The following is a 27,553-nucleotide window of genomic DNA, read 5'->3' as shown; positions in this document are numbered from 1 at the left end:
GCCTTTGATCCCTGGTGGTGGTGCTCAGGAAAGAGGAGACTCGGCCTGACTCCGTTGGTTTGCATATCGGGACATACCACAATCTGCTCAAGTGAAGCTAATAACATCGGCGTGGGGGGTGGAGGGATCTTCACCCACCCTGGACCTCCTCAGCTCTTTCCATGGCTCCATCTCAGAACTGGGATCTTAACCCGTTGCTGCCTTGCAGGAGGCTGCATGTAGTGAATTTGAAAGGACTTGGCTATGGGGTAGAAGAGCAATGCTGAGCCAAACTCAGCATCGGTGCAGTGCCTCTAAGTGAAGAGATGGATGTGCAACATCTCTCAGCACGAGCTCATTTGAAGAAGTGGATGAATATAAGGGCTTAATCCCAAACCCGTTATTGGAGCAGTGTCTCCATTGTCTTTAAAGGGATTTGGGTCAATTTCTATGTGCTTCATATATTTATTATCATGTATTTATTAGTATTGCTTTCTGTGTGGATGCATTTTCATACATCATTTAATAGCCTGGGTCATTTCTAACTACGACAGTGAAAGCATTGTTATTTTGCCAGGACAGCAGAGCAGTAACAGTAACGTCAGCTATAATTCATCCATTATGGCTATTTGGGTTGAGAAACTCGCATCACCATGGAGACATTTTAATAATAATGAAAAAAAATTAAAAGCAGCTTTTTAATGAGTTGGCAGCTTGTCCAAGTTGAAAGGTACTGTATTGTGGATTCATAATGAAATTTTGGACATGAACTATTTTACATAAAAGGCCCAAAACTGTAGCCTGTAATTGGAACAAGGAAGAAGGGGTATGGGCTTGATTCTGTGCTACAGGAGGGCTTGTATACAGCAGGAGGGAGATAAAGCTCAGTGCATCCTATGGGCGCAATAATCAGATGCCTGCCTTTGCCAAATATCTGTCTGTGTCCTAGGGTGAAATCAGGCTCCAGTCATGGCATTTAATTACTGACTGAGAGTCCTCTGTTCAGAATACTGTTTTATGCTTCTTTCCAAATGTTATTTAACTAAGGTGAGGGATATTAACTTAGTGCAAACACAATGTGTCCCTGTCTGTGCCCTCAGGTGTCCCACTTGGTGCCCGCTGTTTGTAGCATTGCTGATTTTTGATGCAGCCCAGCCTGCTTGTGCCTCCTGCCTCCTTTGCTTGCCCGGTGGTGTAGCCCCGTGCCAGGCAGCTAGATGCATTTTAAATACTGGTTTGTTAATAAAAGTTAAAGAAATTCCCAGGAGGAGGAGGAGCAGGGTAAGCTCATGGCCTCCTCGCACTTGAACTGCCTAGCTTTGATGTGGTTGGAAGAATTCCCCACTCCCATGTTCCTGGTCACCCCCCTGGGTCAAAGTCCCGTATGCAGCCCTGGGATACCACCTAAGAAAACCTTAAAGGGGTGAAAGAAATCTATTTGAAGCTTATGGGTACTAAACTTGACAATTTTTGTGGTTTTTATATGGCTACGGATCTGCAGTTTAAAAACGATCCATTGCGTTGTGCCCTTCCTTGCACGCCACCGGCTGCCACACACGGAGGCAGTCCCAGCGCAAGCCCTGCAGTGCCCATGGCGGGGCTGCCCCACTTCACCCTGCCCCGCCGTGGTTTGAGATTTCCCAAGCAGATACCCAGTGGTACAATGCAGTCCTTGTTTTTGAAAGCCTGGACCTTAAGGGAAAGATACCCTGCAAGTCTCGCGCTGTTGAAATGCAGCGTCTGAGGAGGTTATGCCCTGTAGGTACCCTCTGTTTTAATAGGCCCCATCTCCAATAATAATTTGGTCGATAAACCTCCCTCACTAATACTTCTGGTGTTTTTAAGATGCCCTGTTTGGGATATGCATCCACACTTCTCAGTTTGGGCTCATCTTTCTAGTCTGAATGGCAGAGAAAACCCAAAGGGAGGAGATGTATCCTGCGCAGGGTGGGACTCGATGCCCGTATTGACTTGAAATTTGAAATATATTCATCTGGCCTTGCAGGGGACAGACCCTTTCCCTGCGCAGAGCATTGCCTCTGTACTGATCATACCTGCTCCATACTTTAATGGCATTAATCCTCCAAACCTTGCAAAAATACAGACAGCGATCAGGTGAGATCAGCCAGGGTTGCTTTCCTGAGTGGAGAAAAAACTAGGAAATTTATTAAATGCTTTTTAATACACAGACAAATTAGCATCTCCTGCTGATCACTGGATTTATTTTGGTTTTCAGATTTTTCTTGTGTCTGCACCAGCCCTAAAAGCCAAAGCCACAGATGTCATCTGGAATAGACAAAACCTGATGCAACTTCACTACTCCCTTAAATAAAACCCTTCAATATTGTGTGTGCCTAACTGGCACGGGATGCTTAATTTCCTCTGACATCTTAAGTTAATTAGGCGACCTCATGATATATGAAACAAAGTTTTTTACCTTGTCTTCTAAAGAGCTCTAGGACACGCTAAGGGAGGGTTAGGTGCAAATAATACTGATTTAAACCAACAGCTCTTTTTAAAACCTCTGTTTCCCCAGTGCTGTGGTCTCATCCCAAAGCACAGGACTCCTCACCATCCTTTTCAGGTTCAAACGTGGGGTGGCTTTCGGCTCTGTGACAGACTGCGATGAGAGCTGGAAAAAGTCTTTCTGATCATAAGCGAATGATCCTCAAAGATGGATCATTCTGCACTTGAGTTTTTAACGTGCCGTCAGAACAGGTAGCCCTTGGGGGACGCTGCTGTGCACTGGCTTTGCTGGTGCAGTCTATGTTGGGTTGCAGCCCATCCTAACCTCGTATCACAATAGGCTTTGGGGGAAAGCCAGATCTTCACCTGGCAACTAAGATCCTGGCCAGTATAAATTTTTAGGGTTGATGTGTGCTCATCTGGAGGGATAAACTAGTGGTCTCGCCATGGGTCATTAGACAACAGGATTGTTTCTGTAGGCATTAATTTTCAAGAAACCTAACCTCTTTGCTTTTCCACTCCAGCTTCCCCATTCCCAGAGGACTTCTCCATTCTAACCACTGTAAAAGCGAAGAAAGGAGGTCAGTCCTTCTTGATCTCAATTTACAATGAGCAAGGGATCCAGCAAATTGGTGTGGAGATGGGTAGATCTCCTGTATTCCTGTATGAAGACCATACAGGAAAGCCAGGCCCAGAAGACTATCCTCTCTTTAGAGGCATTAACCTAGCAGACGGCAAGTAAGTGAAATTTTGTGCACAAAGGAAAAAACAGTACAGTTTTTATATCAATACCAGCATGTTGAACGTTTTGTAAAATAGGGGTCATGTGTATATAAATGTATATATGCACCTTTGGTTGCTGCCAAGTGTCCCATTCTTGAACTTTGCCCTTTGGTGAATAAATACTGCATAAGTAAGTGTGAATCACCAGTCAGTGCAAGTTGTCTGATGCTTACGGGGGTAGGGACGCTGTTGACTTGCTGCAAAGGGCCTTAAGAAATCAGTTGGTCTTGCAAAATCCACACTGAATCTTTTGCAGAACGTAAGAAGGGTGGAAAAGGGGGATAGCCAGGGAGTTATCGGTGTGGTTGTTGCCTCTGCCTCTTGTTGAAGGTAGAACTGGCACTCTCCTACTTGTTTTGGTGGGATGAGATGTGAAAGGTATCATCTGTCAGTACAGCCTTTCTATTTCAAATGAAACCTTTAGGCTCTGCCCAAGGATGATTTTCACGTTTGCATAGGATGGCTGGCATGGAGGTTTGCAGAACGTAATTTTATAGAAGGTTCATTGTTACACAATAATTGACTTGTTCTTGAAAGCCCAAGGCTCTGGTTAACACATTTGTGGACTGTGTTCTTCTAGATGGCACAGAGTAGCTATCAGTGTGCAGAAGAAGAACGTCACCTTGATTTTGGACTGTAAAAAGAAGATAACCAAGTTCTTGGACCGAAGTGACCATCCCATCATTGACGTCAATGGCATCATTGTATTTGGAACAAGAATATTGGATGAGGAAGTGTTTGAGGTAAGTCATCACAATGAACAGCTCTGGAGATGTTCCACAGAGGTGAAGAGCTGGGTTCTGCTTGGCCGAGGTATTTGCAGCTCGTTTTTGAAACTTGTATTGGATTTTTGCATAATAGAATGCTGCTGTATGTAACTGAATTTTTAAAAGTTTGTTTTGACTAGGTAAATACTCTCTGTAGTAACGATGAAAATAGTGGGCCAGATGTCCTGCTGGAGTGAGCTCCCCCGGTTCTCTGGTTTCAGGACCTTGCTGGGGTTCTAGGCCAGCCCCTGCATGGGGATTTTGTAGGTCTGTAGCACTTGTGCTCGCAGCTCGTTTAGCTTGGGAAGGGCTCACAGGGTTTTCACTCATCCCTCTGTTACGATTTAGATGTAGTTGCAGGGCAGTAAATGAAGGCTGAAGAAAGCAGCTCCCTTGCAAGTCACAGTTCACTCTTGGGGCTGTAGGAATTTTCTTTTTTCCCATGTATTCACCATTGATTCTTGGTTTCTTGCACCACGACATAAAGGGACTCTCCTTGACAGCTCGGCAGCCCTGTCACCTCCCACACAGCGACTGCTTTTAAAAGGCAAACCAAAATCATGATGGGTGGAACGTTCCCATGAGCTCCTCTGATTTAAGCAGAGATAGAGGTTTATTTATAGACAAGGTACATATGGTAGAAGCTCTTCCCATAGCTCAACAGCTAGTTTAATATATGCATTTCACTAGCAATCTCAGCTTCTGTGGTCTGCTGCACTTCTGAGGCTTTCATGTGTATGAGAATCTTGTCCCTGGTCTTTCTTGCAAGCTAAAACTGCTTCCCTCAAATCGGCGCCAGTGCAATGGAGTGGAAACTAAGACCTATTGATGTCTATCTCCTTACTTTTATCGCTTTTATGTGGAGGAAGAGCTGTATCTCATGGGTCTCCCCAGCCCAGCAGAGGGATGGGGAACGTCTCCTGTTGGTGGATAATTAGAGCTGTAGCGAAGCCAGCTCTTGTCTGCCTTTTGCTGTCACTCAGAAGGAAAGTTCCAGTCTGTTTAACATGGCCAACATCTGGGAGCTGGTCTGCTGTAAACAGAGCAAGAATATACGGACCAAACATTGCTGCCAAAAATCCCAGTTACGGAGTTAGAGCTGAATCTCTAAATTGTATTAAATTAATGGACATTCCCTGGGAAGTTTAACAATTAAAATGGAAAGTAAAAGCTGGGTTTAGCAGGTGCAGGAGTGTCTTTCACAAGTGTTGAACATTTTGCCAAAGATTTCAGCAGTTGCACTGGATGCTGTATTTTAAGTGGAGTTTATATATAAGTGGTGAGTTTTCTGGGGGGCCGCTGGACCCATGGAGCGAGTAGATCCGCTTAAAGACTGGGCATCGCATCCCAACTGCATAAGAAACATGTACTTTTTGACTGCTTCGTTCTGCAAAGTAACGCAGTTTCTATAACTGCCCCTGAAGCTTGAGATGTTCCCAGGTGGCTCTTACGGCTCACCTGAATTTAGGACTGCTGGGTCCTCTGCCAGGCAAGGGCACGCACATTTATGGGTGCCAGTGCTCTCCCAGCCCCGATGTTCGCCCTTCCCACGGGGCTGGGTGCAGCTCCCCTGCTGAGAAGGACTTATCTGGGGGTACAAGCTCAGGGGGCTTGTGAAACCTCCTCCCTCTTGGGAGGTGGGGTAAAACAGAGCAAGTGTTCCCCTCCGCTGGAGCCTGTTGCCTGCTCTGGGTACAAGATGCAGCTACAAGATCACTGCAGGCGCTTGCTGAGAACTGGACAATTATCAAGTGTTTCTTTCCCCTCTGTCTTATCATATATGTACCGATGTTATACAGCATGTATATAAAAAACCCCTCTTGTCCTTTTTTCTTTTGTCATCCTTGTCAAAGAGGGTTTTCAGTGTATCCACACAGACACTAATCAAGATACCAGTAGCTTTAAACTGAATGTAATTAATAAGGTTCATGAAGGCAGTGGACTATAACCTAATTTCCTTCATATCTCAGCAACTCAATTTCTGTTGGCCCCTTTCTTCTTTCCGCAAGCCTAAGCAGAAACTGTGTAAGGAAAACTGTGGCTCAGAACCATGGGAAATGGGTGTAAAATATTAAAGTTATGTATTCCTGGAAAGCTAATTCCTGGACTGAATGCAGAATGATGAGATGAAGCTGCTGCTGTCCTGTAGGCAACTGCTCTGCAAACCTCAGCTAATGAGATGTTCCCCAGTGTTTTCTGCACCTGTGGAGTTGCCCAGCTCTTATGTGTTTGCTGCTTTTGCTGGAAATTGAAATAACCCAGTTAGCTGGGAGTGGGATGGAAGGCAGCGTTGGGGAGGGCGTAGGTGGGCTGTGTCTCAGCACAAATCAGCAAGAGCTCTAAGGAGTGGGAATTCATATCCGCCTTGTCAGGACTGAAATAAAATAAAATCCCAAATGCTTTTTGTCTTGTTTTGAAAGTTGTAATTATTTAAGCTCCGGGTCTAGCTGGGGTCGCAGGCGGAGCAGCTCTGCTGTACTCATTGCTCGAGAGCCTGGATGGGGACTTCCTCACTCGTATTTTGCAGCAGAAAAAGCCTGGCAGGAAAGGTTAGAGGAGTTTCAAAATATTTCTCTAGCACAACATTCTTCCAGTGGAAAAACAACTTCCTCTCATTAAAATTCAATTAGTTTGGAGGCTGTGTGGATCTCTCTGTATGGCTGGGGGAATGCTGGGAAGGTTTGAAAAGGGGCCAAGCCTGGAGCCTAGGTTATACAAGTTAAGTTTTGTGCTGAGCTGTTGTTCAAAACAGAAGTTTACAAATGTCAGGACAGGCTTTCGCACCAGGGTTGGGAAGTGGCGGCCGGCTTCAAGCTGTGACTGAGAGGATGCTGTTGTGAGACAGTAAAGGGCTTTTTTGCAGCGAGAGAGGGAAAGAGAAAAGAAATAGCCCACGGTGCAGGATAAACACTTTCTCTCTGCTTGCAGGCTGTAGTAAGCAGTGTTCCTGTGGCTACAGCAGCACTGGAAGGAAGTCAGAAGACATGTGAATGTATCTCATTTTTAGAGGGATTAACTGTTTCTTTTGATGTGCTTTTTTAAAAACATACATTAGAAACCAAGTCCTAGCACAGCCTCATGGTTAGGGGTAGGACTAGAGAGAGGATGATGTTTGGGTAAGTCCCTTTCCCAGAAAGCAAAACATCTGCCCAAAACCCAGGGAGACTTTCCAAAATACCCTGGTGATGTGACAGCCCTGCTCCTGCCTCCGCTCTGCAGTGCTGCACCGCGGGGGCCGCCTCTTCCGTGCCTGTGATCTAGTGCGGGAGTCGCCTTTTTCTGCAGGATCCCGTCAGTTCTTGCGTGGATAACGAGAAACTGGATGTGTTAGCCCATCTCGACTCGCAGCAGCGTGTCGACCCCAAGTCTGACCCACCAGCCTTTGTGCTGATCGCTGGCAGCCTGTGCTGGTGTGAGAGCTGAGACTAAGATGAGACTAAGCTGAGCACTTGTCAGGCCAATATTTTGCTCGCTTGAAGGTTTACTTGGCTGTTATACGCATACTTCTGTTGCATATTGTACCCACCAACCATGGCTGTGGGCTATTTGGGTGCTTTGTGGGCTTTCATCTGAGATTGTCCTTGGAAGATGCTCATGCCAAGGAATTTCTTCTCCATGCACACCTTGTCAGGATGGCAACTATCTCCTTGGGGCTTGCTCCTTCCATCAGGGCGAGCAATCAGGCTTGACTGTGGGCCCTCTGCCACCCCTAATCAAAGGCTGGGAAGGTTTTGACAAGTTTAGCCAAAACAACGTGCAGCTCGCCCAATCCATTTGACCACGGTGTCCCGCGACCACACGGATGGCATGGGTTGGCCTTTCCAACCTGCTGTTTGCTGTGGTGGTCTGGTGGGGAAGCGGTTCAGCAGGTTCTGGGCTGAAGTGGTTCTGGTTTAGCAGATGTGGGTTGAAACAAAGCTCAGGTCCTGCCTTAGTAAGGTCGCTGGTGCTGTGTTTCAGTCCCAGAAGTGGCTGTATTACAGCAGCAAACAGAAAAATCCCATAACCTACAGCTGGAGGATGTTTATGAGTGGAAAGTGCTGCACAATGTCTGTGGCAGGTAAACGTTGCCGTCTTTGGGCTTTGCAAACCCCTTTGCAATGGTGTTTTGAAGCATTTTATGTAATCCCGTACAAGTTTGGTTTCTGCAACAGTGCGTGGCCTAGCCCTGTCTCACTGCTTAGCGTTACTCTGTAGACCAGCACATACAGCGATGGGCTGATGAACAAAATGAAACTTGTCCAGACCTTGCTGAAGTCCCAGATATGTGACGTCTTCCGCATTTCTGCCACAAATCCCATTTCTCCTGCTTTGTCAAGGAGACTATTGTGTGAAGCTGCTGTGCCGGTAAAAGTGCTGCACGGCAGGTGGCTGGCAGAGCCAGCATTGGCACCGTTAGAATTGTGGTGTGGACATTGGCAAAAATAAGAGTAAGTTTTGGTAAAGCTGCTGAGGGTGCCCTAGTAACAAGTGAGTATTTTTGGTTCTTCTGTTTAAAATTTTGCAGGATTGTCCCACAAGGTAACTGGTGTTTTGGCCCTCTGGAAGTAACGTTGGTTTGCGGTAGTGACTGGCGTTGGTGCAGATGAAATCAGTTTTGCCATAAGTGGAAAAGCTCAGTGCATGCATATATTGCTTTTTAAGGTTTGTCTTTTACTGTTGGCTCCTCTGGAGCCAAAAGGGGCTTATTTTGTCCAGCTGAGTACCATAACTGTGTCATTGCTCTAGCTGGTACTGTAAAATCGATGGGTTTCCTCTCATCCTGCCTGAACAAGGTGCAAAGTGTGAGACCTGCGGACACTGTTCTGCCAAGGCCTTGAAACCACGAGGGGCTGACAAAGTATGAGCTATTAGCTTACGCCAAAGCTTGTCCTGGGATGAGATATGGCACACTGCTGGGCTTTGGACGATGCTGAAAGGATGGTGCTTTTTATTCTCTTTCCTCCTTTGTGTTTTTGAAGACCACTAGTGAAATCAAGACATCAGAAATGGAGGGAAAGCAATTTGTGCTGGGGTGAGCCAGAAAGCCCGGGCAAGGTGCCAGAGGTGCTCTTAGGGCTGTTGAATGTTTCAAGGCACAACAAGACAAAGCAGAATAGATGCTTCAATCCTCTTAGCCGAGACATTGAGGCTGCTCAGGTGCTGTGTTGCTCTTGGGTTGAAATGCCAACTCTCTTTTCATCTTCTGGCTTGTTTACACTTAAACAATTATCACTGTGGTTGATAATCCCAGATTTCGTTTCGCTGTCGTCAGGGGTTTCTCCCTCCCTTCCCATGCTCCTGCCTGTAGCATTTCCAGCTCTGGAAAGTGCTCTTATTTTTAAAGTTTCTGTACATTTTTTTTTTAGGCACCTCACAGGTTATAAGATTGGATCGATAGCTTTTGCCTTAGCCGAAAGGTGTACAAATGAACATGGAGTACTTGCAGGCTCATCTTATGGTATTTTTTTTGTATTTGAGGATGGAGAGATTTAGGGCTTCCCTTTTGCAGGTAGATCTGCTGTTAATATATCAAATAGCCTCTATCTACTCTCATAGGAGGATAGCTATGCTGCTAGTACAGTGGGCTTTGGGGAAAGCCACGTTGGGGGTAACTGCAGTATTTACAGGCGTTCTCAGCTCATGGGTGCGAATGTACCGTGGGAGCCTCAGCTCTGAACACGTAGGACTCACATCTCGACCTAAGCTTGCCTCGACATGGCTGTCATTGCTGTTCCTGCTTGCAGGAGGCTCTTGTGCAAATATAAACAGAGCGGTGGCAAGGTACGGAGCACACGGGAGTGCTTAGTTATATGTTTACAGCAGAACAAACAAGGTCCTCAATATCCTCAAACCAGAAGCATCTTAATGGCTCCACTGAGCTCAGTGAGGCTTCTCATGAGTGTGGCGCTGAACCCATCGTGTTCTGCAAGACCTGGGCTTAGCCCAGAGTGTCAGGAAGGAACCGGGCAGAGCTCATGCTTATTAAGTATTTGTTAACCTTCAGAAAACATTTTTTAATTAGGGTTTTCTACTAACGTGTTTTTTTTTCTGTCAAGATGCGCCTCAGATACACGCTCCTGTGTATTTTCCCCTACCTTGGCAGACTGCTGAAAGAAGCTAATTTACAGTTCTGGCTGCCTGCTTCCCTGGCCCTGCCAAATCTGATTTCACCTCTTTTGCTGTAGAGCCTTTCTGGGAGTGCAAAGAGTCGATGTTTAACACCACCAGCATATACCATGGTGTGAGATGATGGAAAATAAGCCATTCTGAGCCAGTATTAGTGTTCTTTATTGAAGATGTCTGTAGCTTTCCCCAGTCTCCTAATAATTCTCCATTTAGTTGCTGGTTTTCTCGTCATTTCTCCTGCTTTTGTTTTTTCAAAGGGATCCTCTTTAGCAAAATGGTGCACTTGAGACATATGGATTAAATCACAGAACTAGGCTCTTCCAGAAGAGCAATGCTGCCTAGAAAATGTCTACAGTTATTGACGATTATGCTTCTGGATGGGTTTGCAATTAATGTTGAGATTTTTTTTGTGCCAGTCTCCAAGCAATGCAGTCAGTCTAATCAAAACCCAAATGTGATATTTGGCTCCAGTTGGCAAGGTCTCGCACACAGCATCGTCTTACACGTGTGCTCAGGGACGTCACCTGGTTTTATCAGTGTGTCCGTGCCGAGGGAGGGGCATCACCGGTTCCAGAACTAGAGCAGCAAAACAGCTTGTAAAAGCTAAGTCAGCGCTTCAGGTGGTTTCATGTGAATCCTGAACTGACACCGTTTCATCTGACCTCTGTCTGTCAGGTGCCAGCAAGGAGAGCGAAGATTTGGGTGGAAACATTAGATTGTTTGCATACACTTTGCTCAAACTCTTGTTTTTCATTTAGATTTGCTGGGTAATTGGCAGTTTAGCCATCTGGACTGCAGTCAAGCTTTGTGACTGGGTCAGGGTTGCCTCTAATGATGTAGCCTTATTAGTCATGATTACGAAATACACATATTCAACGTTTCTAACTTTTTTGATTTTTGGGAGGTTTTTTGGACAGTGGCAAATTCCACTTCATCAACTGTAAAAAAGAACCCTGTGCATTGGCATGGGTCGATTATTACCGCAGTTTGCTGGTATGGGCTGTCTTCAGGCCTCTGATAGCACACAATGCACAGGCAGACATGCTTTTTTGTTCAAACAGAACATAGAAGTGCTTTTATTGATGTTTAAGTTATGCAGTGCGTTATTTATCCTTCGATATGGCCAAGTTAAGCATCAGCCTAGGAGGCTGCATGGTCTTATTGCTGCCTGCAGCTTGTCCAGAGTCAAGCCGGTCTTGCAGGAGGATCCATAGGGGTTTCGTGTCTGGGCGGGCGCTGTTGAGTGTTACCTTCAAGGCAGTGGATGGCTCTTACTGGGTTTGGGGCTGCTTCTAACTTCCAGCGATATGTTTTGTCAAAGAGGGTTCCGACGGCTGGGAGTCCGGACTTCAATTTCGGACACCTCCCCTGGTTAATGTGCATAACCCTGCTCTGGATCTTGGCGCTCAGTAAGATACGGCTTGTGCTGTAATTGAGAAATAAAGTAGACCGGTGGCCCTTAGGCCATACTGATCTCACCTGAGGGTAGCGACAAGGGGAAGCTGTGGTTATTCACAGCATTTGTATATTCCCTGTGTCCAGCAGAGGAGATAAAAGGAGGACTCTGCACGGAAGGAGACGGGGAGAAAGCGGAATCCCAGGAAGCCTGGCAGTGTGTAACACAGCGTGCTTGGCTGCCTCTCCTGGCCTCGGAGCTGTTGTGCACGGTTAGTCTGGAAAGGGGATTTAGTCCTTTTGGTATCGTCCTTAGGGCTTTTTAATCGATGTTTCACTGTGCAATCCCATTTGTGCAGTGTCTATGGGCAAGCGTGCAGCTTAGCTTAGTGTTGTTTAATAGAAAATTCTCTTGGGTGTAGGCTGGATCTCTCGAGTGCTGGTGGTGTCAGAGAGCGCTGAGGAACCTGGGGGTGAGACGCAGCTTGCAGGGAGCCTTGCTCGCCGGCCACGAGCCTGAGTGCGGCAGTGGGATGGTGGTGTCTGCACCCAACCCCGAGCAACGGCTTGTTGAGGGGTCCCTCCTCACGATTTTGCTAGCAAAGCGTGGTGAGTGCTGAGGACATAGGGCACGTAGCGCTCACAAAAATGCAGGCTCGGTGCCTTCTGTGAGTGGCCAGTGAAGGATGGGGGACCTTACCCCGGTCTGAGGAACCACGGGCTTCCCTGTCCGCTCTTGGACAGTGGTCACGATAACAGCCATGTGCCATGACTCCAGGGGCTGCCGATGTGGGAAATAAACAAGTTTATTATGGTTCAAATAGGAGGTGTTTGGAGCCTGATGGTTGCCTTACTAGGGGCTCCTACAAGTTGGTTTGGATGAGATTTTGCCATTTTGGAGGGGATGGGCAAAGATGCCGAGTGGAAGTGGGGAGAACTGTCCATGGGAGGGATGCTAAGTGATACCGCACAGGGGTCTCCATCACTGCTGTCATCTTGGGCCATGACAGGGAGAGGATAGGCTGTTGCCCAACTTTCTTTGGCCTGGGGTACCTCCTGCGGAGTGGAGTAACCAGTTGAAACTGCAAACTAGGAAAACTGAGTGGTCCCTGGAAGGCAAAGCTCATCCTTCTAAATAATTTCTATCCACCACAGGGACCAGGGGCTTTGGGGAGCAGAGTTGTGTGTGGTTACTCCTGACATTCACCTGGCAGTTTTGTATTTAAATGCTGGCAGGCAGCAACCCAGGCAGGCTCGTTATACATGATGGATGCTGTTAGGTGCAGTGTCATTACTCTTTCAGCTGACGGCTTTGTTTGCAGTTTGCTTCCCCCCTTGGATAGCAGGAGGGAGGAGGAAGGGGCTGGGTTCCTTCCATGGAAACTCTGAGGTGCAGAAGGCTGATTGCTGAGCCCAGACACGGTGATGTAACGCTGGAAACCCGCTCCTCTCCGGTGACATCATGCCAAGGTTTACAGTGGTGGTGTGGACATGGGTGTCTGCTGGGAGCAGGCAGCAGGACAGGGCTTCAGGAGCAGAAAAGGCACTGCAAAGGGACCCGGAGTGTGTTACGCACTGAAGAGGACAGCAAATGGATGTGTTTGGGAAAGATGATTTTCTTCAGCTTGAGCATGGGGGAAAAGCCAAATACTCATGCTATTGGGGAGAAGTTTCCAGTTGAACTTTATTGGCAGCGTCACTATGCAAGATGTAAAAGTGATTAGTGAGAGCAGAGAGCGAATAATGTGCCACCGGCCCAAATCAGTGCATGTTTCCCCTTGCCTGCCAATGTGGGAACCTTGTTCTGTGCAGAAGTTGACACATGAATTAGTCATATTTGTATAAAAATGAATTTCTAGAGCAGAAGCCTGTGGACAGGAAAACACCCCCTTCTATGAGCAAAACTCTTGATTGACTTGCATGCTTGCGGCAAACTGTTATAGGAAGTACAGACTCGACTGAGCCGAACTCATGGGAGAGCCACTGTGTAGAGGAAGAGGATGGTGAGCATTACGCTCTGCAACAAGCTGGTCAGGCAGGGAGGTGGACTTGTGCCCTTGTTGACCTGGCAGTTCTCAAGCTGATGTTTCTTTGACATTTAGGGCTTTATTGCTATTGTCCTGCCTTTGCAGGACAGTGCTTTGAAGCCTTTCGTTCTCTGAGCCAGGGTTTCACGCACACAGCCTCTCATTGCAGCCAGGACAGAATAAACCCAGCATAGAAAAGACCATCCTAACTAGAAGCCTCTTAGTTGACTTTGTGTTCAACCCATTCCCTTGTCATTTAGCTATGAACAAATGAAACACATGTTCCTTACACATGGTGAGGCCTCTTTTTTTTTTCCTTTTTGAGGCAGTCTGGGCTGCTTGCCAAAGCCCAAAGGAAAATCCTAGCCCACTCCAGATATCCCCAGTGTGCAGGTGTACTACTTACTTTGACAGAGCCGAGAGGGATCGAATGTGTATGTTCACAATAAATACATCACCCTGGGGATGGGAGCTGGAAGAGGGTATTCCTAATGAGTTGTGCAGAATATTGGATGGGATTTATGTATTTGTGTGTATGTGTGTTTTCTATTCCCTCCAAGAACACGGAAAAAAGTCTCTAACCGTGGGCTCATTGTTCTCCACACGTAGCCACATACTGGCTGTGGTTCAGGAGGTCAAGTCTGCTTGAACAAACAGTGCTTTGGCCACTGAAGCGAAATGTGTGGGGAGATGAGAGAATTTGTGGTGAATATTACTTTTGTGCACTGTTCTCTGCTCTGGAATGTCTGTAAAAATAGCAAGGTTTTTCTGAGGCTTTGATGTTTTGCGTAAGTAAATTTATCTGCAAATTATACTTACACTCTTCCAGCTTGCTGCTCAGACTACCTAAATCAGAGCTGTGATGCTCAGCTGCTGCTGGCCGCGCCAGTCATGCTGCATCCGTTCCTGTTCCTTCATGGGTTTTGTTCAGATAACAGCATTTCTGGGCTGAGCTTCACATCGGCTCTTCAGGGCAAAGGGTGTAGAAACCCAGCTGCCTTTCTTGGGATGAAAAGCCTGGGTAGTGCCCGATTAGCTTGGTTATGGGAGCTACGCAGGGTTTTGTGTTGAAAAGCAAGGCTTCTTGAATGCTGAATTTGGGATGGGAGATGCTGCACAGAGGTTCTCTGGCAGGAATGAAAAAACCCAAATCATCTTTCACAGACAACTAGCAGTGTTGAAATATAATTGCAGAAATAGCTTGGAGCATGGAGGTGAGCGGTGCGTGCACACGGACAAAGGAGGCAGCCCGGTTCCCCGGAGGAAAGAGGGAGGAAGGTGTGTGGACGAGAGGTGCTGTGCCAACACGTGCACACTAGCTCAGCTATCCGTTTTCAGCTCTTTCCTGAGCAGCGCTGGCCAAATTTGCAGCAACGGTGGGAAACAGCAATAGGAACCTGCACACAAGCTTCCTTCTCGGGTGGTCCCGGCAGATGTGTCCTGCTCAGTGCTCCATGGTTTGGTGATTGTCGCCAGCCAAATGCAGGAAAATTCTTTCCCAACCAAAATTTGGTGTTAAATTAAATTCTGAGCGTGTCAGCAGATATCCCCACAGCTAAGCATGTAATCCTACTTATATCCTGAGATAACTTTGGCAGCCAGGTCTATTTTTCCCCCATTCCCTTTAATCCATAAAACCTGGATTCTGTATTTACCTCCTGGGGCAGAAAACATTCCAAGTCCTGATTAAAAGCCTCTGTGTATACAAAACCCTTGATCCTGAGCCACCTCGGTGTGGAGGGCTGAGGATAAAACCTCAGGGTGGATCTTGGGCTTGTGGCAGTCAGGGGATGGAAAAGCCCATCTGTGGGGCTGAGAAAACGGCAGCTCAGCTTCCAGATTAATTCAGCTATGAGGGGGAAAAAAAAAAAGGAGTAGAAGCAAGGGGTGTGCAGCTTTTGGGTACCTTAGTCCTTAGAAGAGCTCCAGCTGTTGTGGGATGGGAGCAGGAAGCCCTGATGTGCTGCTAGAAGCAAAGAGCCACCCTTTGACGGTGGAAGTGAGCCCAGACTGGGGGAGGCTGAGGTTTTCCAAAATGAGCCGTGGCCTTTGGAGCTGTCTGAGGGCTCGCCTAGGGTTTCGTGCTGGAGTTTGGGAAGTGTTTAGAGAGCGAGGAGGGGAGAGGATGGGAAATCCACAGAGCAGCAGCGTGGGGCTGCCCTGGTTGCTCTTTCTGCCCTTGTAGCAGTGGTGTGAGTTATCTGATGGAGCTGTGAAATGCTGTCTGCTGTGTTTGACCATCATGAACGGTCATGGCTAGAGGTTTGACGGAGACCTCGGGTTGGATTTCTTTCCTGCCACCTCCTCCTTTTCTGTACCAAGACTGGCTGCTCTTCAAGCCTCTCTTGACTGTTCACCACTTTCCCTAGACCCTCTTTCTTTTTGCATCCCCCACCTCCATAGCAGCCAGGGGTGGGAATGAAGCCCAAAGCTTTCTGGGTCATTGGGACCAACACCTCCCAGGCAGGCACCGTGACCCTGTTTACACAGAGCTGAGTAAAAACTGAGCAACTGCCTCCACATTGGCTCAGTGCAGCTCCAACAGCGAGTTTGCAAATGTGTAACTTAAGCCAAGATCTTCACTTTACTACATATTTTCCACTGTGAGAGAGTCCCCCTTACAATACGCTGGCGTATCCAGCTTTGTGTGGGCGGCGCAGCCAGCAGAAGCTGATCTCGTTCCTAATTTTCCATAGATGAAAGGGAAATAAATCAATGTGAAACTGGAGCCAGGAACCGGCATCGTTCGGCGTGGAGGGGGAAGAAGCAAAAGAGCAACGCCGCGATGTGCTGTGCCGCAGCTTGTAATGAGGGGGAATCTGTTTTTAAACTATCCCTTATGGTTCACACATATGTCATTGAAAAATAACTTCTATAGGAAAAAGCCAGCCCTTTAGCTCAGTTATTAGTAGATTATTTGATTTGGATGGAGAGAGGAAACTTGGAAGAGTGTGATCAGCCCTTGGTGAAGTGGTGACATCAGGAGATGAAGTTGGGGGAAACGCAGCACTAAATGAAATGGTAAAGAAAATAGGGAACTTGAGTATGTGGTCAGGTCTGCACGGTCACAAGAAGAAACGGGAAGGCTGGGCAGCCTTTGGCAGCCTTAGGGGCTCTAAGTTGGATTTACGTGGAGTTTTCAGAGACTGCACGCTCCCCTCCAGGCTGCATCGCCTCTCCAAGGAAAACGCTCCAATTTCCTCATTTTGTATCAGAAACATAACCTGGATAAAAGGGCGCTGCCCAGAGCTGACCCTCCGACTGCAGATGGGGCACCAGCCGGCCTGTGGGGCTGCTCGGGCCCTGCCGCGACAGGGGTGGCCTTTGGGTGGTGACAACTGGGACCTGGAGAGTGGTGGCACTGGTGGGGGGGAGAGCTGGGCTGCCCTGGGCTACCTGGTGCTCAAAGAGCAGTGGAGGACAAGGGGAAATGGGGACTTGGGTCTCTTCCAGGGATCCCTAATGGATGCGATGAGGAAAATGGAGAAAACTTTTTAAAAGCCTGTTTATGGAGCGCAGGATATCGAGCATACGCTATAGAAAGGCAGTGTTATTTGGAATACACCGGATGCAAAATGAGGGTGTTACTTCAATATTGCTCGTTGTTTCATTTTCTCTTCTCTCCCGCTCCGCTTTATTAACTGCTAGTTAAAGGGCTGGCAGATCACGGTAGACAATGACATCCATTCATTTTCTCCTGTTCATTTCTCAGAGGCCTGGGCTGGGCTTTCGTGGTGGGGTTTTGTTTTTGTTTTTTCATTTCTGTGCAGGACAGTGGAAGGTTAGGCTGACCCTATCCTCCCTTCGTGTAAATACCTCCCACAACGTGCAGGCTAGAAGTTAACGTGGCTTTCCAGCGGGCCCGAATGTGAGTTTTGCGGGATGCTGCCCGCGGGGCTGTTGTCCCAGCAATGCCGACCTGCGCTGGTCCCCTCACCCTGACGGAGGGCGCTGGTGTGGGTGCAGGCTGCTGCCCGCTCCTCGGCACCGCAGCAGCGGCAGGCAGCGTGTGCGTGCAGAGGAGGGGGAAACCTTTCGTGCTTTTTCACTGCGACCACCGATGCGAAGCCCGGCTCTGCCTGGTTCTGGTACCTTCCCCGGAGTGTCCCAGCGGTCGGCATCGCTGGTCAGTGGGGTCTGAGCCCCGCTGTGGCCCCGGGCGCTTGCAGTGGCTGTCAGGGGGAGCACCACCTTGTCACACTGTCCTGTTGTTTCATCCTTGTATGAAAATACTCTTCCCTTGACTGCTGAGAGGAGGCTGCCGTTGCAAAAGGCCATTGCCAGGTGCCTCCTGAGTTGCCCTGCTTCAGCATATCCGTGGAAGCAAACTTTTTGAGCAATATTAAGAGATTTTTTTTTTCTAATCGTCTAATTTGCTGCTTGCAAGGGTTCAGAAGCATAATCTGACTTGATGCTTCAATTAGGGAACAAAACCACACCGGGTGAATAGACCTGAGCCAAATCAGCTCCTATTGGAAAACAATCAGAAGGAACGGCTTGAAAAACTTCTGCTGTGGAGTTATTCACACTCGATATTTTGTGAATGCTTTGGAATAGACAATAAGCTAAAAGAAAAAACCAAAACCATGTTTAAATTCTGGGTAGATTTCTGATAGATAGCTTCTGGTATCTCGACTAGTCTGTTGCTATGAAGTCACTCTCCACTGGTGGTATTAAAATTGTAAACAGATGGCGGCTGCATCTATTAAAGAATACCTGTGAGCTCAGCAGTACAATTTTTGAGCAGTTTTTAAAGAGTTCCTTTCAAAGCTGTCCTATAGATTTAACTTATTCCTGGCTAAGCATTTGTAATCTGGGGGCAGGGGGGGAACCAACTGCCATATAGTGACCAAGCTGTAAAGGTGCTATTTGGGCTAGATGTAAAGACAGTGACAACAGCACATGGTGATTGTGGGGCCTCTATTTTTAGGGCTCAATGCTGTAATTTGTGCAGAGCATGACATAAATGCTGATTTTAAGTTACCAAATGAAGAGTTTGAAGGCAGAAATCACAGAGTGACAAGCTAGTGTGTGGTCATAGAGTAGTTTTGTTTTTTTTTTTTCTCCATAAGGGTTTGATCCGAGGGTGTTTGCTGGAGAGCCAGTAACGATTACAAGCCTGTTGTCCAGATGGATGAGCTGCTCGTTTGAGTAAAGGCTCATCCAAGGTTGCCCAGGAGGCAGCGCCAGCCTGAATGTGGCTGGCATCTGATGACAGGTAGCAGCAGCAAACCCTCGGGCTCTGCCGTGTGCCGTGATGTTCCTCTGATGCTGCCAGGGGAGCTGGCAGGCTGAGACCTGGAGGATGCTTGGTTTTCGCCTCTGTTCTTCTTGGGTCTGGAAAATTGAGGAGAAGTGGGTGTTTTCCATGTATAGGCAGAAATGCAAGAACAACTGCTTATTTTGTGGTGCTTCAGCTCATCTTTTTCCAGTTACTGTGGGAATTGGGAATGTCAGAGATGCCTTGAGATTAGTCAGGTCTAGATTCCTTCTAATTTAGGCCTCGTGGTTGCTTAAACTCCTCTTATGGTAGGAATGTTAAAGGGATGTGTTCTCATTGTGCGTGCCGATATCTGATCAGATGGGAACTCGCTGCAAAACTCCCCTCAGACAAGGAACTTGTATGATGCCTTTCTTTTACCTAGCTGTCTGTCTCAGTGACATTTATAGGAGTTTAATTATCATGAGCCTTTTTCCTCTGTCAAAAGTGATTGAAATCAGCTATAGGATTCAAGAGTTATTGAGATAGACAGATACACCTGTGGCTGCACAAAAAGATCACACATGGCTTGCTCTCAGGGGAAACCAGCCAAAAAAATGCATTGCTGTCCTAATGAATTCATTAGGGGAGAATGCTTCCTCATGTGTTAGTTTAAACCTTCAAATCAAATAACTCTCAGTGTGGTTTCTGGTATACAGAAGAGATGAATGTTTAGTTGCTAGCAGTTGTAATTGCAGAGGTGGCCAGAAGGCTGGGTTGTTTCTTTGGTGAAGGTGTTGCCTTCTAGCACTCCTGCTGAGCATACACCAGCTGTACTCCAAATTTCCTCTAGGTAGGATCCTTGCTGGGAGAGACCCAGTTCTGCTCTAGTGCAAGACCTGGTTCTGCCCAGCTGAATGGAGGCAACAGTTAAGACCCCACACAAGGAGCGTGCACAGATCAGGTCTGCTAAGGACCTACACCAGGTCTGACCTCGACATCTTGCGCATTCCCTAGGAGATAACCCAAGTGTGCCAAGTCCTTCTGCCAAGCTGGCCCTGCGTGCACAGTCTAAACCTGCTTTTCTCTCATTCCAGCACTTCTCAGAATCAGGTTTCCTATTTTTCAGTCAAAACTGAAGAGGGGAAAAGAGAGTCAGAACATTTACCGTGTTCATGGGAGTTTTGGAGCAGCCAAAGAAAACTGAGTCACTTTGGAAGGGTTCTCTGCAGTCAGGTTTTTTACCTTTTTAATTTTTTCACTCTTCCCCTGAAATAGAAGGAACACCTTTGCCCAGCCAGCAACTCAAAAATGAGCCAGCAAAGGGGTTATTTCTTCCAGTTGAGCCTGGTTAGTAGCATGGTCTAGATAGATCACATTGCAAGGTTTCCATCCCACAGCTACGAGAACCTCTGGGGCCTTTGGTGACTCAGTCCTAGCGAGCCAAGGGATTCCGGCTCCTGTCCCATTTTCTGTTCTTGGGGAAGGTGTTACTGCAGGACAGCTGTAGATGGTTTCTCAAGAGAAGAGTGTTGGCTGAGGATGGTCCCCAGCTGGCCAGGAGAGCCACAGCAGGCTGCTGCTTGTAGATGGACACAGTTCTTCATCCTCCAGCCCTAAGGGCCCCCTGGAGCTGGTGTTCACCAGCTGAGGGTTTGGGCTTCTTGTGCTGCTGGGGCTGAAGTCAGAGCACTGGCGGGTACCACGAGCAGGTCTTGTGGCTTGGCTTTGCATCTGCTGCAGGTGATGGAAATCCCAAAGATCACTGGGGCTTGGCTTGGGTGACTGGTGAGGAAGGGGGTAAATGGCACATGCTGGCTTCAAGCTGGCCCAGGCCAGCCCATCAGAGGGGCTCAAAGCTGGTGGAGAGCGTTGGTGACCCCCAAAGGGCTCGGTGGGACAGGGAGCTTGCCCTTGGCTGCGGGTTGCTTTATGGTAAGACGAGTGCCTCTGGCGTGGGCTCCTGAGGCTGTGCTGGCCAGGTCAGGGTCCAGCCCTGCAGGCGTGACGTACGGTCAGTGCTCCAGCGGGAAACGCGTGCTCTGCTCCGGCAGCGATGCCCAGGCGCTCTGTAAACACCCGGCGATAGCTGCGTTTGACATGTCCCAGCTTTTGCAGGAAGAGGCCGGGGATAAGGATTAAGCCCTAGCTTTAGGAAGGCCTCTAGGCATATGTCAGGCTTTAGCAGGGTGCATGGCCCATGCCAGAAGCGGAAACTAAGTCATTAGGAAGTCAGAGTCTTTCAAAAGTACCCAAATCTGGATGCTTTCCTCCTCTATCAGTGGAGGAGCTCGCTTAGGTTAGCAGTGCTGAACAGCTGCATCTATAGATGTCACACTTAAAACCAGACATGCTTAGTTACACGGCGTGGATGTGCAAAGCACGTACGCAAGCACCGCGGCTGCGAAGTGGAGCTCAGACGCGTGCGAAGGGGCTGCGGAGGAAGGCATCCTCGTCGCCTGCGCGCCGCGTGAGGGGGATGTACCCCGGGAAAGTATCGTGTTCCTGGGCGATAGTTAGAGCGTGTGCTAATAGGTCTGTACGGAGTGATCGACTTAGGGCGTGCAACCTTAAATCTGGTATTTCTGAAACTTTCGAACCCTTGCAGCTCTAGTTTTTTTTTTTTAAATTGTGTGTGTGCACAAAGGAAAGCTGTTTTTAAAAGAAAAATTGCAAAATCAGCTTCAGCGACGTGGTCTCACATTGACATCTATAAAGCTTATCAGCGAGCGTGGGACACGCATGCACAGGCACCTGCGTGCGTGTGTGTACATACATGAAACATCTATTACGGGTAACCTAACATGCAGCTGCTACTTTAGAGAGAAAATATTTACTTCAGTGTGATGAAATTTGAACTAGAAGTCATGCAGCTTAATAAAAATGTGTGGTTTAGATTCCTTGTTCTTCACATATGTTTCTAATCTGCTGGGGGGGTCAGACCATCTGCCCAGAATGCACAATTTTTTTAAAAAAAAGTTTAAAAATGCTCATTTTGCAAATATAAAGACTGACTTTACAATAGGAAAATGAAACTTGAGAGTAACGTCCTCTCTTTATTGGGGTGGAGAGATGTGGGACTGTCAGGGGTTTCTTTTCTTTCTTCCTCTCTTTTTTTGCCTTTAAAAACCTGAACTGTGCGCTACTATTTTTCCCCTCTTTGCAAAATAACCGCAGAAACCTCTCGTGTTATTTTTGCCGATGTTACCACAGTGCTTGGCCGGGCTGTAGAGAAGGAGCGAATATAAAGCAGCCTTTTGTCACGCCAGTCTACGCAGCCCCTCTCCCTGTCCGTCCGTCCTTCCAGGCTGGGGCCGCAGAGGAGGGGAGGCCTTTCAGTCGCATCCCACTTTCCGTGTCCAGAACATTGTTTCACACCCAAAAATCCTAGCAAATAGATGGTGGTTTATTTAACAGATATAAATATATAAAAATAGCCAGCGGAGCTGAGCATCTGAGCATGAAGATTGTTGATTTAAGGATATCTGTCTCTTTGGGTGTTTTTAGCAGGTCTTTGTATTTGCTTTATTTTTTAAGGCCTCTTGGCTGCCTTTTCCTTTCCTGCAGTCCCTACTGCTTGGCTGCTGCTTTGCCCTGGGCATACCTTCCCATCCCATCGAGAGAGTTACGGTGTTTGTGCTTGCTCAAAAGAGGAGGAATGCAGACAAATCAACAGCGGAGCGCTGGCCCCCGTGCATGGCAGCAGTTTTAAGAGGGACCATGGGGAGCAGGAGAGCAGGGATCTTGAAGTGGAAGGGAAAACCAAAGCTTGCAAATACTCCGTTCGGAAGGACTGCAGTGTGTGACGGTGATGCCACCACGTTAGCAGCGGCTGATGTAAGGCTGCCTGCACAGAGCTGTAAGGCGTGAGGATAAACAGAAGCCAAGAGTCATTTCTCATCTGGGTGGGTCCCGCTCCCGTGTGCAATTAGCTGCAACAGTTATTAAAAGTACTTGTCTGCTTTTTCACTGCAGTCTATGGAGCACGCAGTCGATGTCTGGTGGTTTGCAGCACCAGACATGAGTCAAGGGAAAGCTGGCCGCGTCCCCCGGTATGTGCGTGGGATGGCCGCTGCCTCCCGCTCGGCACTGCCTGACCCGGGATGCTCCTGCGGGAGCCTCTCAGCTGGCGTTGTAAGGACAAGAGATTTAAACCACAGTCCGGTTTCGGCTGTGTTGGCCACATCTACCTTCAGATTTTTTTTTTTTTCTGGCTTAAATTTGCCCGTTTGCTGGAGAAAAGCTCCCTTGCTACCAGCAGCCGTGCTCCTCCTGCAGCCTGGCTCTGCAGGTCCTGCCCCATCAGCGCCACAGCTGGAGGAGGGCTGCGTGGGGATGGACCTCCCGAGGGATGCTGCGCTGGCACCGCAGTGCCTTTTCCAGCTCTGAAACAAAAACCCTGGAGAACTGCATTGCTACGATAAGCCTTGCAGTAAATACTTTGTAGATTTGATGCTTTCTGTGCTTCTGCCAGTGCCACCTGTTTTCTAAGCTGCCTCTTTCTTAAGGACTGTTTTTCTCTCTGCCCTGTGTCCCCAAAGTTCCTGGATCTTAATGAAATTACAGGTTGCTAATTTGCCTTATCTGTGTTTTTCCACCCATTTGGTAAATTTTCGAACAAAAACTGTTCTCCGAGGTCTAGGCATCGGCTTTTAGCTAGGAAAGACACATCGCTCACGGGAAGCAATGCTCATTTCTGGCTTACGGCGGGAGCCACAGGGTGACAAACTGCGATGCGCACGTAATGCTTCATGTGGGCTCTGCGGCCCCCTCGAGTCAGTCGGGGTCAAGGTTGGATAAGGTGAAGTACAATTGCCTCAAAGCATAAAGCAGCCCCAGAGCTTTTTGGGATCTTTAAACTGATGATTAGATGTTTCTTCTGAAAGGATGGAGGTTTCAATTAGGCGCAGTGCCTGGGGATGAATCAGTGTTGGCAGCGAAGGGATGGGGAGCTGGTGCAGGGAGGATGGGGCCGTGTGGTCCGGGTGGCGAGGCTGGAGCTTGGCTTGGGCTCTTGCCCCATCATTAAACATCCATTTGAGCTTGGTCAGGTTATTTCGTCTTGTCCCTTTTCTGTTCTCGTCAGGGCATTGTCTGTCCCTACACAAGAAGCTCTCGGGGCAGGATGTGTGGGGTAGCAGAGGGCTGAGGAAAGGGTGACTGTAGGGACGTTACACGGGACCGGAGAGAACAAAAGGGCTCTGGGCTGTCAGGATTTGGTGAGGATTCCAGGGAAAACAGCAGAAAGAAGTTAGCAATGATTAATGGGTTTGACAAACTCAGTCATTTGGAAAGGCAAAAAAAAAAAAATCGCCCCTTTTGAATAGGAAACTGGAATGGTGGATGGGTCCGTCTGTCGCCTGCAGAGCGCTGTTGTGTAAATAATCCATACTGCCGATGAAGGCGGTGTATGTTGTCTTTGGGAAAGAGCTCTGCGTTGTCGCTTAAACAAAAAAGGACTTTGGCATAAGCTCTGGCTTCGCCTTTGCTTCGGCGCTGGCTCGGCTTTGTGCCGGCGGCCGCTGCCGGGGGAGTGTTTACATTAGGGCAGGGCGTTATTTACATTGCGTGGTTATCGGGGCTGGGGGCGGGAAGTAGCCGCCTGGAAATGAACCTCATATTAGTGTCTCCTGCTCTGCTAATGACTCGAGTCCTTGACTGGTATTTGGGTATTGGCAGAGTGACAGCTTCTTCAGGAGAGCTTTCCAGAATTAGCAAAGCCATCTGGCTTTTGTTCTTGTAGAGAATCGCTTGTCCTTCCCTTCCAGTAAGGAGCCCTTGCTAAACCGCTCATGATTTGTGTTGTGATATTGCGCCGACAGACCTACAGCGCGCTGTGGTCTCTGCAAGCACAGAGGAAATGCAGCCCCTTGCTCTGAAAAAGCCTCTTTTCTAAGAAACAGCCATGGAGCTGCTGACCCGAGGATGCAGCAGTTACGGATGGAGGAAGCATGACGTGGCGTTGCCTGACGGGGTTTGCGTCCGTCGCAGCGAGGGTGGGTGTTGAGGATGGCTCGGAGCGGAGGGTGGCAGGGTCCAGGGGAGGCTAAGAGGCACAGAGGAGGGGACCGTGGTCCTTCAAAGCCAGTGGTCAGGGCTAGCAGCGGGGTAAAGGACCCCTGCGCGATAGGAAATGGGTTCCTCCCTGGGATTATAAAACATAAAGGTTGAAAATTATCGGGGAGGTTAAATACCTTTGAGCCAAAGGGCTTGTTTTCTTCTTGTTGCTGTGGTCAGGGAGAGAGACGTGCGAGTTGTCCAAATAATTACCGTACTTTGTGTTCTGTAAGTTTGATATCAGAAATGCTAACGGCCTAGCTTAGGGGTGGGGATGCAGGACTAGGCTGACGTGTCGTGAGAGCAGGGTTTCTTAGGTACCTCCTCTCCCAGGTGGAGGTGCAGTGAGAAAGGCTATTATCAGCCCTTAAAAGAGATTTTTCCTTGAAGCCATATTTGGTTCTAGTGCAACTTCTATCCCTTTTCTGCTTAATTAAACCCGTTTTTTCTAAAGAGGGCTCAGAAGAGGCTCCTATCTGAGTGCCAAAAGCCAGAGGGAACCATTCTTGCGGTAACTGGAGCCTGAGAGGGGAAATAGCAGAGGTCTCGCAGCAAAGCTGCCCCGTCCATTCCTGCAGCCCCTCTGCGCAGGATGGGGAAGCAAACATCCGGGTTGGATTTATCCAAACCACCAAGTATTTGTAGCTGACTCATGACTCTGTGTCAACCTTTTGTTTTTCTTTTTTCTTTTTTTTCTTTTTTTTGTTTTGAAGTTGAAGTCAGACCTTCAACTATTGCCTTCCCATTTTGCAGTGCAAAATTTTTTTGGAAGCCCAAAGGATTCCAGGGAGACCTTGTTGTGGCCTTCCAGTACTTGAAGGGGGACTGTAGGAAGGATGGGGGCAACCTCTTTAGCAGGGCCTGTTGTGACAGGACAAGGGGGAATGATTTTAAACCAAAGGAGGGGAGATTTAGACGGGATATAAGGAAAAAAATTTTTACTATGAGGGTCGTGAAGCGCTGGCACGGGCTGCCCAGAGAGGTGGGAGATGCCCCATCCCTAGGAACATTCAAGGTCAGGCTGGACGGGGCTCTGAGCAACCTGGTCTAGTGGAAGATGTCCCTGCTCACTGCAGGGGGTTGGACTGGATGACCTCTAAAGGCCCCTTCCAACCCAAACCAGTCTGTGATGCCCTTTAGGTACCAGTTGCTCCATCTGGTGAGCTCAGTCCTGTCGTGGCTGGCCAGCGAGAGGGGCTCAGGACAGAGGCAGAGGCACCAGTGAGTGAGGGTGATGAGGCTTCATCTGACCCCATTGCTGCAGTTTGGCTTCTCCTCTGGAGCAGCTGTGTTTAAACGGGGGACACTGGGATGATGCCAGTACACCAAAGGATGCGCCGATGCTCCGAACGGTTATTGTACCTCTGACTTAGAGACTCGCTACACTGGCAGAGCCGGGGGCATGGTGAGCTCTGGGTCACCCCTTGCTTCCCTTCCTCACTCACTTCTCCGATACCAGCCTTGCTCCAACCTGTGCAGTCAAGGGGCTGCTCGGGGCCCGGGGGCAGAGCAGCCACTGTGTCCTTAGTTGGGATCCTCCGTCCTGGGCAAGGGGCGATGGCAGGTTTTATCAAGGGGAACATCTGAGGGCTGGCAGGCTGTCTCCGAGACAGCCATTAGGTTTTTTGGAAACTCGCTGGTGGCTGGGATCTTGAAGTTTTCACTTCATCGTAGAGCTTCGTTGAACCTCTGCCACTCTTAAGCCACCTGACTGGGTTTGCATTTATGGAACCAGTGAGTTTGTCATGATAAAACTCAGCAACATCCCAACTGCTTCCAGTAATTTTTAAGATTATATTTTTGTGCGTGTGTGTTACAGTTGTACATCCTGGGCCTGTGGTGACCCAATTTAAATGCAGGAATTTAGAAAAAAAATAGCGCATCAAGAAGTATTTATTCTTATGGATGTTGAGTCCCTGAGACTTCTGGGGTAATGCACTGAAACAACAGTCCCGTTAATGATCGGTGCGTTGCAGTGAGAGCCCCGAAGAATCCCAGCACTTACGGAGCTGCTGCCAGTGCCAGATGAAGTCACTCCCATTATCCTCGCCAGCTGTTTGTTTTGTTGAACCACAGCGATTTCTCCAAGTTACTGAAGTTGATGCCATTGGAAGTGATGTGACATTTTTGCACACATATAGAATAAGTGTTAAAAAATGCTCCAGAAGAGCTTTTCCAGTCTTGTCTGGGAGCTGTCTGGGGAGTTGAGTTAAACTGGCTTGATGGAACTTAATCCATAAAGCAAATGAGTCATCAGGCATAAATGGCTTTACCATGAATGTCAGGCAGATTCTTACTGGTCCTGACAGTTAGCACTTAATCTGTTTGGAGCAAATAAAACCTCGCAATTCACAATCATTTTCATAAATGTGCTGTTCTGCCTCTTCCTCTTCATGGGAAGCTCTAGGAATAAAGGTCAAAATGTGTTTTATTCCCCTTTTTAAAAACTAGCTCTTCTGATGGATGAAATATTGGTTATTTTCAGGTAAAAATTAACCTTTTTTTTTTTCTTTGCTTCAAATTTCTTGTCAAACCAGGAAAACACAACTGTGCCTTGCCTGTGCATGCAAAGAAGTACCCCAGTTACTGGAGCACTTTCCTGAGCCCTGTGTGTCCAGAGGTGCCCAGCTTGTTCACAGGCCCACGGAGGACTCTACCCCCGTCCACATGGGTGGCTGGGGCTGGAGGACACCACGCTGGTGTCCTCTCCTTCAAAGGAATACCAGCGCGTTAGTGATGTGCTCCCTGACTTAGATGCCTCTTTACTTGAA

The 27,553-nt window shown here is 48.1% G+C and overlaps 1 protein-coding gene across 2 annotated transcripts in view; it reads left to right on the top strand.

Moving 5' to 3' along the window:
* Positions 1-27,553, top strand: part of COL5A1 (collagen type V alpha 1 chain) — a 159,959-nt gene that overhangs the window by 41,087 nt on the left and 91,319 nt on the right. For both annotated transcript variants that reach the window (XM_064468953.1, XM_064468952.1), the window contains exons 3-4: positions 2,970-3,183; positions 3,809-3,971. In XM_064468953.1, coding sequence (XP_064325023.1) covers positions 2,970-3,183; positions 3,809-3,971 — 377 coding nt within the window. The remainder of the gene's footprint in view (positions 1-2,969; positions 3,184-3,808; positions 3,972-27,553) is intronic.

Source organism: Phalacrocorax carbo, chromosome 18, assembly GCF_963921805.1.
Source record: "Phalacrocorax carbo chromosome 18, bPhaCar2.1, whole genome shotgun sequence".
NCBI classification, from domain to species: Eukaryota; Metazoa; Chordata; class Aves; order Suliformes; family Phalacrocoracidae; genus Phalacrocorax; species Phalacrocorax carbo.
Note: the sequence above shows the minus strand (reverse complement) of the source record. Positions and strands in the feature narration are given on the sequence as shown.